The 17,844-nt window shown below is 37.0% G+C and overlaps 1 protein-coding gene across 2 annotated transcripts in view; it reads left to right on the forward strand.

Moving 5' to 3' along the window:
* LOC134804829 (gustatory receptor for sugar taste 64a-like) overlaps window positions 1-14,581 on the forward strand; it is a 32,240-nt gene extending 17,659 nt beyond the window's left edge. Inside the window, exons 2-9 of one of the 2 annotated variants that reach the window (XM_063778096.1) lie at window positions 79-265; window positions 625-834; window positions 4,390-4,494; window positions 5,958-6,139; window positions 6,965-7,128; window positions 12,850-13,018; window positions 14,074-14,163; window positions 14,415-14,581. In XM_063778096.1, the coding sequence (XP_063634166.1) occupies window positions 79-265; window positions 625-834; window positions 4,390-4,494; window positions 5,958-6,139; window positions 6,965-7,128; window positions 12,850-13,018; window positions 14,074-14,163; window positions 14,415-14,513 (1,206 nt within the window). In that variant the 3' untranslated portion in view covers window positions 14,514-14,581. Of the gene's footprint in view, window positions 1-78; window positions 266-624; window positions 835-4,389; window positions 4,495-5,957; window positions 6,140-6,964; window positions 7,129-12,849; window positions 13,019-14,073; window positions 14,168-14,414 lie in introns of both variants that reach the window. The other variant, XM_063778097.1, reaches the window with a different exon arrangement.
* The last annotated feature ends 3,263 nt before the right edge of the window (window positions 14,582-17,844 follow it).

Below are 17,844 nucleotides of genomic sequence, written 5' to 3' on the forward strand. Positions count from 1 at the left end.
GAAAAATTGTGCGCATGCGGCGCAGGCCTAGAGTACAACCGGCAGTTAAAAGTGTTCTCTAACATTTTTTTTCTGTAGGATTTTTTACAGATAATGGCAAAAATATTCCGCTTCTCACGTTGGTTTGGTGTAGCTGGCTCTGGAAATGTTTTGTGGAAAACATTTGGGCTTTGCATTTTGCTTTTGCTCGGAGTCATAGAAGGCGTCGCTATTTGGCGTGTTGTTAGAGCACTTGCTGGATTATCTATTGATATTGAAGGTCATAGTGAGTACTAAGAAATTTTTAATTATTGTAGCCAAAGAAATCTTGATATATGCAAGCCAGCTTATCATCAACCCTCGTGCCGAGGTTGTCCCCTTTTTTCGGCTTAAGGTAACTGAGTTATGATTTATAAACCTACTGACTTGGTTATGCCTACATAAGCGAACGACTTGCGTTCTTGTACGTATTACTAAATTGATAGTAATTCTGGCACAACACACCCACTTTGTTGGTAGAAAAAGGCTACAAATTTAAATAATATATGCGCGTAGAGTTGACTTCTCATATAAAATTTATATTTCGCGCCTTTTTCTACTGACAAAGTGTGTGTGTTTGAGTATATATCAGTTGTATATTTCCAGGGAGTGTGACTGCGCGGCTAGCGGGAGCAACTTTCTATGCTTCCTCGATAACTACACTTATTCTTTCTTGGAAGTTGTCCTCGTCATGGGAAACAATAGCTTTGTATTGGGTTTCAATTGATCGAAGTGTAGCAATTAACGTTTCGTCTGATAAAAATATAAAAACCCGGATGATCACAGTAACGTCTGTGATGGTAACTTGTGTTGTTGGTAAGTGGATATTCGTCCCACGCTTCTGAGCTGATGAGAGCACTTGTTAACGGTAAAGCTAAAAAATAAAAATGTGATTTGTATTCTAAACCTGTCATTATAATTTTGTTTCGAATAAAGAGAAATGTCGTAGTAAAGAGATAGTAAAATGTCTATACGTTTTGGTGCCATGAAAAGTTAAGTTTGCCTTTCCAACATTAAATTGCCCATTGCAAGAAATCATTTAAAGTACACTTTCTTTGTGATCTGTGTGTGTTGAATTTTATCATATATTTGTGATTGATTTACACGTAAACCATAGTTCATTTAGAACTGGCACGCGGTTGTCACAAAATGAAAAATATTAGATGACAAAAATAAAAAACATTACAATCGCAATCCAAAGTCAATATTCTGATGTCTGTGTTGAAAATTTGTTTTGGATAGTGAACGCTATATCGTGCCGTCGATGGTGAATGAAAAACACGCGTGTGTATTATCGCATTATGCGATCTATAATTATATACCTAATTCATCATCATCAGAATTTAAGAGCTATGCTCTTGTCGGTGGAGTAATCGCGTGTAATATACCTAATTACACGAAAAAAAAAACAGAAAATATCTACAAATAAAGGCTATTTGGCCGAGATTTGCAAAACTAAACATTTTGTCGGACAGAACTGAACTGGAAAAAATCTATGAACATGTAATCAAAAGACGCGCGCTGGCAGCGACTTCCTTACAGGCCAGGCTGCCAGCACGCCAGTTTCTCCCTCCACCGAGTACGTGTTTCCATTGCTCCACACTCTTAAGGGGGCCGATTTACGCCAACAACCCCTGCAGTTTCGCCCACTCAGCGTCCATTTTTTGGCCGCCGAGCAGGCAGGTATATTCGCCTACGGCGAATAATGGGTTCGCGGCCATGTAATTCACCAGACCTTTTAATTGAACGTTAGTGCTCCGAACTCTACAATAGCATTCATAAGATTCAATTAAGGTCTAATATTACGAAACTACGAAATTCTCTTTAAAATGAAACGATGGGTTTAACACTATTACGACTAAAATATTAAGTTTGAGATTAGACTTACACTTTTCGCTTGGTGGAAGTGGAACTCGCCATTGTAATAAAATTTAAATGCTCGTAATATTTAAAATTCCTCGCCGCCAAATGCTTATTTAAATTGACATTTCCAACTTTAAAAAAAATTGCCCCCCCATTCACACTCCTACATTGCAGTCCGGCTCGCAGGACTGCGGAGTAGGATATAGCTCACACACCTCCTACATTGCAGTTCGCCTTGCAGAACTGCGGAGCAAGATATAGCTCACACACGGTACTGCTTTGCCGTCCATCATCAGTACTGCTTCGTTTCTCACTAGTGTCGGTACCTACTGTTGAAAATGTTACGTGCTATCTAAAAAAAAAAAGAAAATAGCTCTTCTGCATTATGTATTTTCTTGTTATTGGATAAAAATAAAAAAAGAGTGGGGGAAGAAACTGCAAAAAAATCGCCAGAGAGCGTTATATTTCTTAAGTATTGTTAATAATTGTTGCAATGCCGCACTCCTCTATTGTGTTTGTTGGAGTAATTGGGGATTTTTGGTCCCACTAACAGCGATTTTCTTTATAAAATTTTGATAAATTCCCCTAAGCCTGTGTTGTCCATTGTTAAACAAGATAGCATACGTTATAATTTACGCTGAAAAAGAAATTTGTAATTTAAAGGTAAAAATAGAAAAAGAGGGAATGATGAACCTATAATTGTTCTCAGTTGACTACTGAGCCTAAAAAATACCTAACAAATATTGTGACTTCAATAGTTATTTGTACAACAAGAGATCAAAGTTTGATATTTCTTCGAGTGCTTATTTTGAGTCCCGTGCAAGCGAAAGATTCTATAATAGATTCACGAGCGTAGCGAGTGAATCTAATTTAGAATCTTGAGCGTAGTAAGGGATTCAAAAGCGCACGAGATGTAAATAACTTTGATCTCGTGTAGTACACAAAATTTTTCACCCTAAGCAGTGAGAACATACCTAGAGGGACAGAGATAATAGAACCCAAGTATATCGAACTTGTATTAGACCCCGCATGTTGAAATGACTATAAAGGTCACTTGAATGTCATTTTGTCTCACTCGGTGAGCAAAATCGCATTTTGCTCACTGCGTGAGACACAATCAGTGAGCAAAATGCGATTTTGCTCACTGAGTGAGACAAAATGACTCAGTGAGCAAAATCGCATTTTGCTCACTGTTTTTAAGAAGCAATGTACCCTTGTTCGAGCTGCTGAGGTGAAAAAATCATTTCACGAATCGTCTCCTGCGGATTCGCGCAGAAATAACATTTAGGTAACAATTTCCTTGTACATTTCCGGGATTTTCACGTTCGATTTATTTAAAACTTTATTAAGTATGGGATCTTGCAGGTACCGTCACTAGGTATATTGATTGTCCTCTGATGTGCAAAATGAGTCAGAGGACCAAATCACTTTCGTATATTTATTATTAGTAACTAACATGTAGATTAAGTTAAAAACTAACAATATGTGAACCTAATATTCTGCAATAAATAAATTCATTCAATACAATATTTAGGCCCCGTTCGCACGAGAGCTTTTTCAACGCGCGTTATAAAAGCGTTTAAATGTATTCACACGAAGGCGGTTTTTAAGCGCAGCGCCTTTTATCGAGCTCTGTTCGATTTTCGGCGTTGAGCGTTGGCCGTTAATTGAATTGAGCATACGGAACTCCGTGTATCTGTTCTCACAAGCGTTAAAAAAGCGCCGGCGCTGCTGTCAGTTGGCTGTCAAGTGTCAATCGTCACGGGGTGCTGTGATGCGTTTGAATGCATAACGTATATCGTACTTACATTTCGTAATAAATAACTATGTGGGAGAGCGATCCCGAATTGTTAATTCTAGAAGTCGAGTACTCTATGTTAAATCTGTACTGGAATATGGAAATACTACTTAAAAATGAACCATGTTGTTATTATTACACGTTCAAAAGGCAGAGAGTACGACTCATAAGTGATTTTTAAGCGTTCATATGAACACAAATATTAGAAACGGTAGAAAAGCGCCAACGTCGGGTTTTAACGCGACGCTTTTGAAGCTCTCATGCGAATGGGGCCTTAGAACTGAACTCTCGTACCATGAAGCAAAAAAAAAATAGTTAAGTTCACCTAACCATATATCTACTATACTACCCGTTATGTTTTTATTATTATTACCCATAAAACAACGTAGGTATAATTTATTTTTTTAGCTGACTGATTAGGACTATGAGAGCTCATAGTTCTAAACGGTCAGCTTAAAAAATTTCGACTAAGCATACCTACTTTTTTTTAAAGCGATTAAACGCGTTATGGTTAATGATTATAAAGAATAACATACTGATGTTGATATTTCATTACATTGTAAAAATTGTGTGATGGTACGGTATCCTCGGGGCGAGGCTGACTCCAACTTGGTCGGTGTTTGTTTTTATATGTACTTCAGTATCTCCGTCAATTTGAGCCCCAGTCCTTCCTCACGAATCGCACTGGTCCATTTCGTCATTTTCTGCAGCGGAACACACCATGAGCATGATGTCACAAGTTGGGTTTGACTGCCCGCCTTCACTTATACTAAAGCGGTACACACTGATATCTCATGGATTTTTGTTACTCAGAAGTAAGATCACAATACTAATAATTATGTGTCTTTAAATTTATATTATGAGTACAATAAATTCCATTTTGGGATTTGGCATTTCAGTGCTTATTATAATAAAATAGTTACGGAATATTTCCTTCAAGAGTGACTAAACGATACTGCAAAAATCAAGAATGCTGAATCCCAAAAACTAAACATATTGCTTGTGTAGATATTTAGGCATTCTCCACCTTACTAGAATTCAATTTTAAATGAATGTTTCGTGGCCTTCAGGTACCTAAACACCATTCGAGTGGAAGCACGGGATTTGGTGGCTGTTCTGACCCATTTAGTAATTCCAACCTGTAGTTTTTTGATGTATGTTAAACGAGCCTTATTCGTACTTCTTGAAAATTTTATGGAAAACTAATATTTATTATGATTACTGATTTATGAAATTTATCTGACTTCATTTCATGATTTACCCTATAACCTATAAGAAAATAATAGTTGGGGTCCATGCGTTTGTTAATTTAACACTTTTATACAATAAACTACTAATTTATGTAAGTTGGCTAGGATGCAGAGGTGATGCGGAGTTGCACATGGTGTAATATAAGGGACTATTCCATTTTTATTCCCTGGCATCGCTACTACTATTTCTAGTTAAGAGAATCGAATATGGTAGTGCGACTTAGGCAAGTTTATCAGACATCGGATTTTGGTGGCACGAATAAAATTTAGCTAGGGACTTCCACACGATATTATTTCATCGATAAATTGTACTTTCTTATGACAGTAGTTATATTATGACTATGAGATAACGTATATTTATGAATATGCAACTTGCATAGGTACCTATTATACAGTATGAAGTCCGTATATAGGTAGATTAAGGAAGGTAACTAACTGTTTTCATACCTTAGATAAAATATCTGGGAGACCGAGCGTTGCTCGGAAAACGTATAAAAACTCAAAAATGGGTTTTTTCCCAGGGATAAGACCTATCTAGATCGATTTATCGCCCCTAAAAACCCCCATATACCAAATATCATCGAAATCGTTAGAGCCGTTTCCGAGATCCCCGAAATATATATATAAACAAATAAACATATATATAAATAAATAAACAAAAATTGCTCGTTTAAAGGTATTAGATAAATGTACACTGTTAAGGTACCAAATTTTAGTTAATTTCTATTTTATCCGGTGAACTTAATAGTTAGCTAATAATATGAAATGTCATTTCGAAATAAGTACCTATTCAGTTATCGATAAATTGAAGGAAGGAAGTCCCTAGTTAATTGACGTTATTGCCACCAAAACTTCTTGTTTGTTTATCATAGTTAGTTGTCTAGAATGTCTATTATAACAATGTAGTTATGTCTATGTCTATTGTAACAGTGTAAGTTTTAATAATAATATTGCCATGGAATTTGGGTAATTTGTGTAAGATTAAAAGTTGATAATGAGCTTGTTATAATAATGACATTTAATTTCAGCGGATTATTCGATATGGTTTGCCGTACCGCTTCTCTTTATGAGCAAAATAGCTACGATCCTCTGGAACTACCAAGATATACTTATAGTATTAATAAGCATGGGATTGACTTCTCGATACAACACCCTTAACCAATACGTTGCCAAGTTCTCTACACCCAACAAGGATTTTCCTTGGAACCCTGTAAGCATCTGGAAATGCGTTCAAATTCCACACCGGTGTCGTCACCGGTTTGTGACTACAGCTTACTGATGATACTTTCTGATGATGTAGTTTTCTTTTAGACATTAAAACCTTTTTTGTTTGTTAAACAGAGTTGATTGTGTTGTTGTTGTTGTTGAACCTGCTTAAATTCACGTAAGCAATTAATAATTACTTAATTACACAGTACAGTATAGCCTCGTAGATAATGGCCCCGCCTACGAAGCTGCAGATCTTATGTTCGTGTCCTGGTAAGGGCATTTATTCCGGACTTGAGAATGATTTTTTCTATATGATATGTATGTAGGTACCTAAATATATACATATCGTGTCTAATTTAGTGCGTAGGTATGCACTTGATATGTCGTGCAAATAGTGCTATCCGCTTTTTTAGTCGGACATATAAACCATTGTTTCCTTCAACATGGCTCGCGAGAAAGGAAATAGTCGCTTTGAGCCAGGTCCGAGCTGCAGGGTCGATGATTTATTCCAAGCAAGACATTTAAAACCTTTTTCTACTTTTAATTATGATAGGCCATCGAGAGCAGGGGTCCTATTTACAGCACCCTCGCTCTTTGTACAGTTTGTATTAATATATAATATATTAAAAACTTGCTTATAAGCATCAATTGTTGACAGGGTTCATATTACATTCATGTACCATACCCATGGATATAAATGTTATTTGTAGGCGGTAGGTTTGGTCAGTAAAGTTATTAGCTTGGCATCTCTACATACAAATATGTATGCAGGTGTGCTATGCGCATGGTTATACTGACTGTATGTATATTTTTAATATATTTGTAGCATGATGAGTGCAGTAAAGGACATACGTGGCGCAGAATACGTGAGGCGTATGTGAAGCAGGCCCAGCTCGTTCGCCGATTGGATAAGTCACTGGGCGGACTCATCCTGCTCTCAAACCTTGTCAACTTTTACTTCATTTGTCTACAGTTATTTCTAGGGATTACGTGAGTACCTATTTTATGGCCAATTGTAAGGTTTACATGTTTGTACAATTGATTATGCTTAACTTATTTTTGTACCTACTCTGTAACGAACTAGTGGAAGAGCGGTATTCTCTTAATACAAGTAGGTTTTTATTTACAATTCTTAAAAATCCCAATTACCGTAATAATGTATTATATATATTTATTTTTAATGGAAAGAAATACGACGAGTTATTTTGATTTACGCACATTAAATATGACCTTAACAAACACGCACAAACATTAATGCGCTATCAAACGAAACCGCACCAATTGCATGCGCTATCAATCGTACCAAATACGCAAATTATACAAAGCATATTTTGCTATAAGACTACCCCCTAAATAAATAAACTGGACTATAAAAAACTTTTAGAACTCCTAGTTAATGCAGAAGAGATATTTTTTTTTGCTGCAATTTAGACATGGATACGATTGTAAAGGTTGTTTAGTACAAACCTACAAATGATTTATGGAATTAACTAGAAAAATGCATGTTTACACTTTGCTCGTGGTCTAGCTTCTGTTGGCATATTGCCGGAAATGATGCCACAAATCATGCTATAGCCGGCATAATTCGAGAAATGGGAGGAACTCAAAAAGAACCCTATTCATTTTCATACTAGTTTCATCAAGTAGCAGATGCAAGAAAGAGGTTAACCCCCTTATTCATAAACGTTTACTAAAGTTGACAAGCCGATAATAATCGTTCGTCCCTTTCCATCATACATCAATACGTCGGAAAGGGACAAACGATTATTATCGGCTTGTCAACTTTAGTAAACGTTTATGAATAAGGGGGTAAGTGGATAGTGGAGAATGGCTCATCCATACTTTGCCATATACATATATGTTTTTTTGATTTTTATGTTATTATAAGTTAGGAACGAAAAACAAATTTCATACAATTATTAAAAGCTCCTACCTCTTAACAGTCGAACGATAGCTATTGTTAGTAGGTATACAATTTGTGTAAAATATTTTCTACACTGCTAATAACCAAACACAAAATAACGCGCGCTTTTTTGCGATCTAGATAGGACAATTCTAAGTATTGTTTCACCATGCTTGCCGCAGATGAGAACGGAGTTATTAGAGTGGTTGAATCAGATATTTTTTTTATCAAAAGCCCTTCAAATTTCATCTTCGGGCTCATTATTATTTGATGGTACACTATTGCTGCCTGGGCTAAGAGAAGGCTGCATGCGGAGGCTGCCCGTCAGGCCATATTTTGCTGCAATCACTATATCTCGGAGCTCAAGTATAACATTTTTTTGTTCAACGTCAGCATGAGACTCAAGACCGAAGCCTTTTTTCTTAAATCGAGGATCAAGAAACGTTGCTTTTCCTGCAGTTCTCTTGTACTTGTAAACACCTAACCGCTTTTTAATCACGTTAATTAGATTTCGTTGGAGATGACTGGCTTGCGCGGTACTGACAAGTGTTATCGGCAATTATTTTCTGTAAGCCAGGGGAATGACAACTAGAGGACAAAATCAAATCAGTTTACGACAGACAGCCGAGCAAGACAGACGACCAGACAGACTGTTCATGGTCCTTCAGCCTTGTAAAAAACTAGACTATGGAGACTCGAAGAAACTAAAGTCCTCGACCCGCCCGGGCCGCCCGCCCGGGAGCCGACACCGCGCGCCGTCCTCAGTTAAGTACCCGTGCGCCTTCGCCGCGACCGCGCACCGCGCGCAAGAGCCGCGCGCTATCGCCGCGCTCTGCGTAAAGCCCCCTCCACACTCGTGCGCGAATCGCGGCGCGAAGCCGCGAACGCGAGTGTGGAGTCGATTTCACGCATTCGCGAATTAGAGTCCACACTCGCGTTCGCGGCTTCACTCCGCGATTCGCGCACGAGTGTGGAGCGGGCTTAACAGCCGCGTGCCCTCGCAGCGTTCCGCGCGCAACAGCCGCGCACCATCGCCGCTCCCCGTACATGGTAGCCGCGTGCACTCGCTGCCCCTCGGGCGAAACAGTTCAATCGCATACTTCCACAGCCTCGTCCACCGTAAGTCACCGACGACGACAGACTGCGAGGGACGACGCCGCCGACCGCATGCAAGAACTCCGGCGCGAAGTGGAGCACCTGGAGCTCAAACAGATAAGACAAGACTCCGCGCCAACGACCACGATCGAGCGAACGCTAACTAAACTTCTAGCAAGACAATCTGCCAAAGAGCAGCCGTCCTTGTGTTGTGTTGTGTTGGAGACGCTTGCGGCTGTCTGTCGTGAACTCAATTACTTAATTAATTCGTGCCGTAAAATATGATAAGACACGACGTCGTAAACGGCCTTTCGTTACAACCTTCGTGCAAGCACCGTGGCAGCAACAATGACACTGACAGAAATTATTATTTGGGAAATTATTTAAAAATTACCGTCTATCCTACAAGTCTACGCCAGAAATTACGATCGCATGACAATGCAAACTCTGGCCGATTGGATCATGAAGACCGCGAACGCGGCCAAGCACATAGTTCCTATTCCTTCGAAGCCCGTAGAGGACCCGAGTCGTGCGTAGAGTGAACAGTGACGCATCAGTTTAGACTTAGACGGGTTATACGATTTTGCTTACAAAACTAATTTAAAATGAATGGGTTTAGCGGATCCCTTAGGCGTGCATATGACGATTCAAGTCAATGTGTTTTCCGTTGTTTATGTTAAACGAAAATTTAATTGATATACCTGACATGACAAAAGGGCAACTGCTATTGGAACCATAGATGTAAGTAAAATGAGGTAGATATGGTACCAAGCGCACGATCGTGAGCCATTAAATATAGGTTACAGAACCTATATTTAGTTAGTCGTATGGGTGACGCCAACCTGTCAAGTTTTCAAAATCGTTGGATCAAATTTTAGTTTTGTCAAATATGAACGTCACACGTCTACATAAATAAAAGGTCATTGATTGGAACATAACTTTTATCTTAGAAGAAATAGAAAGAAGAAAGAACCCTAGAAGTCGGGTATGTTTCCAACATTTAAAAGAAGGAATCTGGATTAATTTAGTGGAGGCTGCAGATAACCTTCACGGGTTTAATCAAGAGTATATCGATGTCTCCGCATTTTTCGATTTATTCTGCGAACTTTGAACTCTACGGTGCAATCATGGTGAATCAGTTACAAAATTTGTAACTGATTCAACAATGCTTTGTATACGGGACTGACAGTAGTGACAGTGACCATACAAAAAAAATGTACCTCTGATAAGCGGTTTAAAAAAAGTGCAATCTAGTGATAGTGAAAAGCTTCTGCTACCTACTACTACTTCTTTAAGCCGCTTTTCGAGGTACAGTTTTTTGTATGGACACTGTCAGTCCAGTATACAGGGTGGCCCATTTAGATCGGTCAGTATGGTAAAATCTGCAACTATAAGACATACGACGATCTCTTCTTAGGAACCATGTCATCGATTTTAGTAACAAGAAAAACTTCTTTAAAATATCTCTCCGAATTGTTTTCAATTAGGTACTTAATTACATTAAGAAAACATTGTATTCGTACTTTAAAATTGTTATTCTAATTAATTAGACTCTGACGTAAGCTAATCCTGGTAAGTTAAGTATTAATAAAACAAAACGTAGTTAATCTCACGGACGTAAGACACAACGGTCCGAACTATCCTTCCAAATTACTTTAAGTTATTAAAATACACTAGGAAAACATCGTATTTGTACATTATAATTCTTAAAACATAAAATCATTGTAAATAAATTACATTATTTTAATGATATGTTTAATTTCATTTGTAACAGAACTTATGGCTAGACTAGGTAGTTTTTTTTGTGACAGTTATTTTTAGAATATAATTTATAGAAAAAATATAGTTAAAATATAGTTTAATTCAATTCAAATTATTTATTTCATTTATAATTTACTTTCGGTATTAATTAAATGAATGAGTATGAATATGAGTTAAATTTTAGTTTTAATATCAACTCCATAGTGTTCTGTCATCTTACCATCAGATGAACAATCCGAGGCTTGTAAATGAGTAATTTAGTACTATTATTTAATATTAATTTTAAAACCCCGTGGACACTAGATTTTTTGGTGGCCGGAAAAATTTGCAAATTTCAACCTTCCTTACAAAATTTACACATACTCTATTGTTCATTCATTTTGGTTGTAATTAAGGCTGATAAAAAATAAATAAGTCGTCAATTGTTTCACATATTTCAATAAACATGAAATTTAACTTCCACACTTCTTAATTCCAGAGATTGTGCAGTTAGTAATCCGACTCTACTACTCGTCCCCTTTATTTTAATATAGGTATATTTAAAAAAATCACACTAAATGGCTACATAGGATTCAATATTAATCCTTATTAAATTAAATACGTAACGTGTACGTAAATACACGATGTCCGTTTTCACCGCCCCCTATACAAAGTCATCAACATCATCATCATCATCAGCATACTCTCGTCCACTGCTGGGCATAGGCCTCTTCTATTGCACGCCATTGAGCACGATTTGCGTTTGCGGTAACTCTGATCCAGATCTTGCCAGCCGCCTTGCGAAGGTCATCGATCCATCTAGTCTGAGGGCGTCCTACGCTACGTTTGCGGAGGCGCGGTCTCCACTCGAGAACTCGTCTACCCCAAAAGTTATCGGTTCTACGGCTAATATGACCGGCCCACTGCCACTTCAGCTTGCTAATCCGGTGGGCTATGTCAACGACTTTAGTTCTCTATACATAGTAGCAAAGTGTAAACGGCATAAGTATATACATAAAGACCGTATCGTTAAGTATGGGGACAACTTTACTTACCCGTTTTTTTTTTGGTATTATATTTTTATTTCAAAATTACACAGTCATATGTTTAATGAGTGCTTTAATAAGGTATACATTTCGTCCTGGGAGCTCGACGTAAAGCATATGGTTTGGACGAAATGTACCCAATCCTCTCGAGTAACAATAACGACTGTTGACAAATACTACAAGAAAATTTGCGGTTTGCGAACAAGACAATATCACTCAAAATAAAATATCGTACTATGTAAACAGCAATTACACATGATTCGTATAGCGAAACATCTGGACATAGTCTAATCATTTCTTTTCGTCAAAAAAAAAGTTTTGGATCTGTGCATGGTGGCCTTTTAGAGAATATGGCATGTTACTTACGACAACTCTGACTTTGACATCTAGTATAACTATCATGGAGCGTTTCTATCGACCCGCTCTAGCGATGGATCAACGCCATGGATGTCCGTTAGGATTTGGTTTTTAGCTTATTCTAGAAGAAGCTCTCTCCGTCATTTCGCTTGCATCAGAAATTGAAGGGATTCCAAAACGTGGGGGAAAAATCGTTTTTTTTATAAAAATAAAAATTCACCACATTTATTCCGCAGCTGCTCAATTGAGCAATCATGAAGCCTATTAACCTTTTCGTACTTTAAATCGTACCAAAGAGTCGGTGAAATAGTCTCAAATTCAGCTCGATAGGCTTGTCCGGACTATATTTGCTATACGGTATTAAAAGCATCATAAAGTCCCTAAAATAAAAATAAATGTCAAACCTTCTTAAATCAGATATAGCTTAAAATTACCCTCAGATCATACTCTAAGAACATAGTAATACAAAATAATACACATGATGCCAACAGTTAGACCAGGTTTTATCTGTCCCTATACCTACTTAACGATACGGTCTTTATATTATATAGGTATACCTATATGTTTTAGACAAGGACTTTCTGGAGATTTGATAAAACGTATGTACTACGTGGTGTCGTTGGTGTGGCTATGCGTCAGAGTGAGTTGCGTTGTGCTCGCGGCTGCCGATATAAACGTGCACTCCACGAAAGCTCTCCGGCACCTCCATGCTAGTGACAGACACTACTACAATGTTGAAGTAAGTTGCAGAGATGGATGTATTTAACGGCAGGTGATAACTGAAGAAAATGACAAATTTATTATAAATTGCTTGATAAATTTACGTTTTTGGCGTTTCGTGCATTAATGCAGTCGGCAGCATTACTGCTGCCGTATTGCAACGCAACATTACTATATATCTAGCCCCCACACAAGCGCAATGCGGGTTGGAACACCTACCTATATAAATTTCATCGCGAGTGTGCCTGCAATGCAGGCTTCCTCACAATCTTCTTCTTTACCAAAGAGCTCGTGTTAAATATCAAATGATATTCAGTACAAACTTAGTCTTATAACTGATAATAAAAATATATGTATTAATTCCCGGGGGCGTTACTGTTGTTTTGAACCTGATATTATATAGTAATGCACGGTAGATACAGGTATAAGTTAATGGAGGTGCTTAACTAGCGGCCAGCTTTATTACCGGTTTGTGTAGTACTATTATACACCGTGTTTTTTTTGATTTCCGTTAATTTCAAGGGTGCATTCCTGAGCTTAAATCAAGTAACTTTCTCAAAGACACCGATGTTCTAATTAAGTCCATTTCGGAGATAATCCATAATTTATTTTTTTCCTATAAGGCCTCTACAAGCGTGTACACTTGCCTTAGGGCCGGCTTACATATTGATTAGTGTTTAGAATGAGTTCATACATTTGCTACTAAACTTAAGTACAATCTCGGTCGATTGATGTACGAAATGACATTGATATGTCACAGATTTCAATTGTTTGGTTGAGTTAAATGTAATGCCCGTGTTACAACAACGCTATATGCTACATTTAATTACTTTTTAAACAAAAAAAAAACAAAAAAGAAAACAAAAAAAAATTTTTTTTTTTTTAATTAACTATGCCATTTAGTTCTTATAAACGTACTTAACTATACCCCGAAGTTAACGGAATTCAATAAAAACACGGTGTAGTATGTAGGTACAAAAAAATTGCGAAGTTACTATACTTAACTTTAAATCGTATATTATGCGTGTTAATTGTGTGCCGATTTGTATTTAAATATCTGTATTTATATTTTAGATAGTGAGATTACAAAATCAACTCAGTCAAGATTACGTCGCTTTAACGGGACTGGGATTTTTTTCTCTTAACAGAACAATTTTATTGCAAGTACGTATTTAGAATTCAATGTATCTATAGTAAGACTTTTTATATTATATACTTATAAACGTCTAAATGAAATTTCATAACACTGGCTCTAGTGCCTCTAGTGTTTATCCATTCAGGTGTACAGGTCTTTAGGAGGGAGCCTTATGTGACTTCTTATTATTACATTGCAAATGATCAAAATAAAAACTGTTGATAGCTTTTTCTGAATACGTACTTATTCTTTTTAAATTAATAACTTTTTCTATTTACAGATGGCGGGAGCAATAATCACGTATGAATTAGTACTAATACAATTCGATGATCATGGATTTACGGAACACAAGTCTGCTCTAAATTCCACAACGTTCTAAAGCGTCAAATACCTACATGCGGTGCGAGCACCGAAAAGAGATTATCTCATTAACAGTTTTACTGGTGTGGTACAGTCAGCATCAAATGTAACTTAGCATATGAAATTCTCAAATTAGTGTTACGGTTTAGATGACCAGAATTGTCTGACATAGCTGTTGAGTCAAAAGTATATGTCCATCACCAACGTCAAAATAAACTAACATATAAATTTCAAAAATAGATCATTACATACACATTACATAGATATCATAACTATTTGACCATGTATCATTTCATAATTATCAAAAAATATTTTATCATAAGTACCTCTCCTCCTCTCCAGAAAGATCTAATAACTCTTTGGAATGCATCGAAAGAAATCATTGTTCTAAAATTAAAAAAAAATTGTCAATTAAATTTTCTTCAGGTGACATTGTCATTACTCATTAGTCACTTCATAATTAATCTTGAAGCAATATTTCTATATTACTACTCAAGATATCTAATCAATTTAAAAGTAATACCTGACAAGAAATACTACTTACTCATGTCTCATCATCTAACAGTTCATGAGAGACATAGGATTGTAACATTGCACCAAGATGGTTTGCCAGTACCCGACATAGCTAGGCGTGTTGGTGTTGCTCGAAATACTGTTGAGCTCTGGGTTCATCGATGGGAAAGTGAAGGTCACCTAAATGTTTAAAAAAAACTGGAAGGCCTAAAGTCACATACATTGCCGTTCGTGATGAAATAGCCAAAAGAGTTGGACGAAATGGCTTTCAACCAGTCTCGGCAGTAGCTAACTACTCGGTACAATATCTCCCGGTCTACAGTGCGACGAATATTACACGAGGCCAATCTACACTGCCGTCAACCTGCTTTAACAGCTTTACATAAGGAAGAGAAGTTAAGATTTGCCCGCGAATATCTTAATTACAATTTTGAGAATGTGTTATTCACCGATGAAAAGACGTTTAGGTACATCTAATGAAAGTGGACGGTTAACTTTGTGGAGACTAAATAATACGAGATATCTTGACAACTAATACGAGACGACGAGTCTCTTGATCGAGTTATCTTGTCACTTGCAATTATCAATGTCACCGCAAGTGGACGACTGGACCTTGGGTTTTGGGGCTGGATGTCGGCAGCTGGTCCGGAGAATTAGTAGAGATCGGTGGACGTATGATTGCCCAGGGGTACATCAGCATATTGCAAGAATGTTTGTTGCCAACTGCAGCGATCTGCTACTCTAATAATGCTCCACTATATTTCGTACATGATAATTGTTCTGTACACACATCACGACTGACCAAAGCGTGGTTAAGAGACCATGATGATCAAATTATCGCCTTGCCTTTTCCACCAAAATCACCGGATATCAATCCGATTGAAAACTTATGGGCGCTAATGGTGCAGACATGGGATCCAACAACTCCTCGACGACTAAACGCTCTTCGTGACCACGTTTTTCAGTCATGGGAATACTACAGAGGAATAGAGACATGCAAAAATATGGTCGATTCTATGGGGGAACGTCTACAGTGTATAATTGACAATGCTGGAGGACGGTGCCCTATTGATATTCCGAAAAAAATTACGCCGATTTTTGTTTCGCCGAGAACGATTCGCAGACGGGTTGTTTGGCAGAGTAACGATTGGCCGAATCTCATTACGCATAATAGTCGTTTGCGAGAGTAGTCAATAAGCAGAACATTGATACGCGATTACTATTCGTGGAATAATCATTCCGTAACTGTCATAATTACCCGCGAAACCATTGGTCGAAACACAATACTGCCCTCCTAAGCTAAAAAGCGGTATTTGCATATAAATTTCTTTGAATATACGGCCTTTTAGCTTAGGAGGGCAGAATAGGTCGAATGTTCATTTGGCGGTGTACCCTTATTTTACCGCCAAATTTTTTGCAGAATTTTGGTATACAGAAAATTATTCATAGAATAATCTAATCACACATTTTTCTTACAATTAATTCTGTTTCTTCGATTATTCATTTCAAAGAAACATATTTTGTAACTTGATTAATATACAGAATATTTATTAAAAGATTTTTAAATAAAATAAAAGACTGACTGTAAAATTATTATTCATTGAATATTATTTGTGCGACACTACAGTTCACAGAATATTAATTTCAACAATTATTATTTTACAAAATTACCTTTCACATACTCGTAGTATTCATTGAAATTGCTAAAAAAGGAGTTTAGGTTACTTTAGAGCTGCAACCTCTAAGAAAACTAACCCTTGCTGGAAAAGTGGGTTAGGTTAGGTTAGAACTGCGACCCCCAAGAAAACGAACTGTTGCCAGAAAAGTGGGTTAGGTTAGGTTAGAACTGCGACCCCCAAGAAAACGAACTGTTGTCAGTAAAGTGGGTTAGATTAGAACGGCAACCCCTAAAAACGTATTCCTACCAGAGAAGCAGATTGCGTTAAATTAACGACTAAATGACTATTCTGTATATTAAATTTTGGTGAACCGTATTTATAAGAAGTGACTTTTCTACAGATCGATGATTCTGTGAAATGAAATTATATGAACAAATTGTTCTTGAAACAAAACTAATGTTTTAATTTTTGGTGAAACATAACTAATCAGAACTAAAATTATTTGAAGTAAATATTCTATGTAAAGATTATTTTTCAATTTGAAATTACTTGAAAAATTTTCTGTGAAACGAAAGTCTGCAGAAAAATTGACGGCAAAATAAAGGTAAACCTCATTTGGCATTAATATTGACTAGCAGAACTTCTCTCTTATTCATGACTAGACTAGGACATGACTAACCTACACAACAACTTATAGTTTGAGTCTTATAAACATGGTTTTAGATACATTTAATTATCTACTTAGGTAGGTAGGTACTTATTTTCACTTAGGTACACAAATGACCATAATTTTAAAATCGATGTTGCATAGAAACAATATACCTACCTACTTATGCTTTTGTTCATATTTAGGTAAAAATTGATTAAAACCCAATCCAGAAGCATTGCTTCTGGTTTGGGTTTAGTACCGGGGTTAGTACCGGTATAGAATACCGTAGAGTTTCGTATCTTCGCCTGGATTTTGACACTTTTCCTAAAAAATCTCTCAAATTCGAAAGCATTTTAATCCGTTAAGACGAAAAAATGTTTTTTAGTACTCCCAACTATCAGTATACACCACTAAAACTTAGAATTTCATTGGTTAAGTTGGTCATAAATGGCCCCAAAGGCAATAGGCGATGTTTGGGTATTTTTCCCAATCTTCGCCTATGGCATGCCTTGCCGCTAATACTTACTTTTCTGTGACTTACACATGTTAAGTCGTATCTCCTTGGAATG

This window comes from Cydia splendana, chromosome Z (genome assembly GCF_910591565.1).
Source record: "Cydia splendana chromosome Z, ilCydSple1.2, whole genome shotgun sequence".
NCBI classification, from domain to species: Eukaryota; Metazoa; Arthropoda; class Insecta; order Lepidoptera; family Tortricidae; genus Cydia; species Cydia splendana.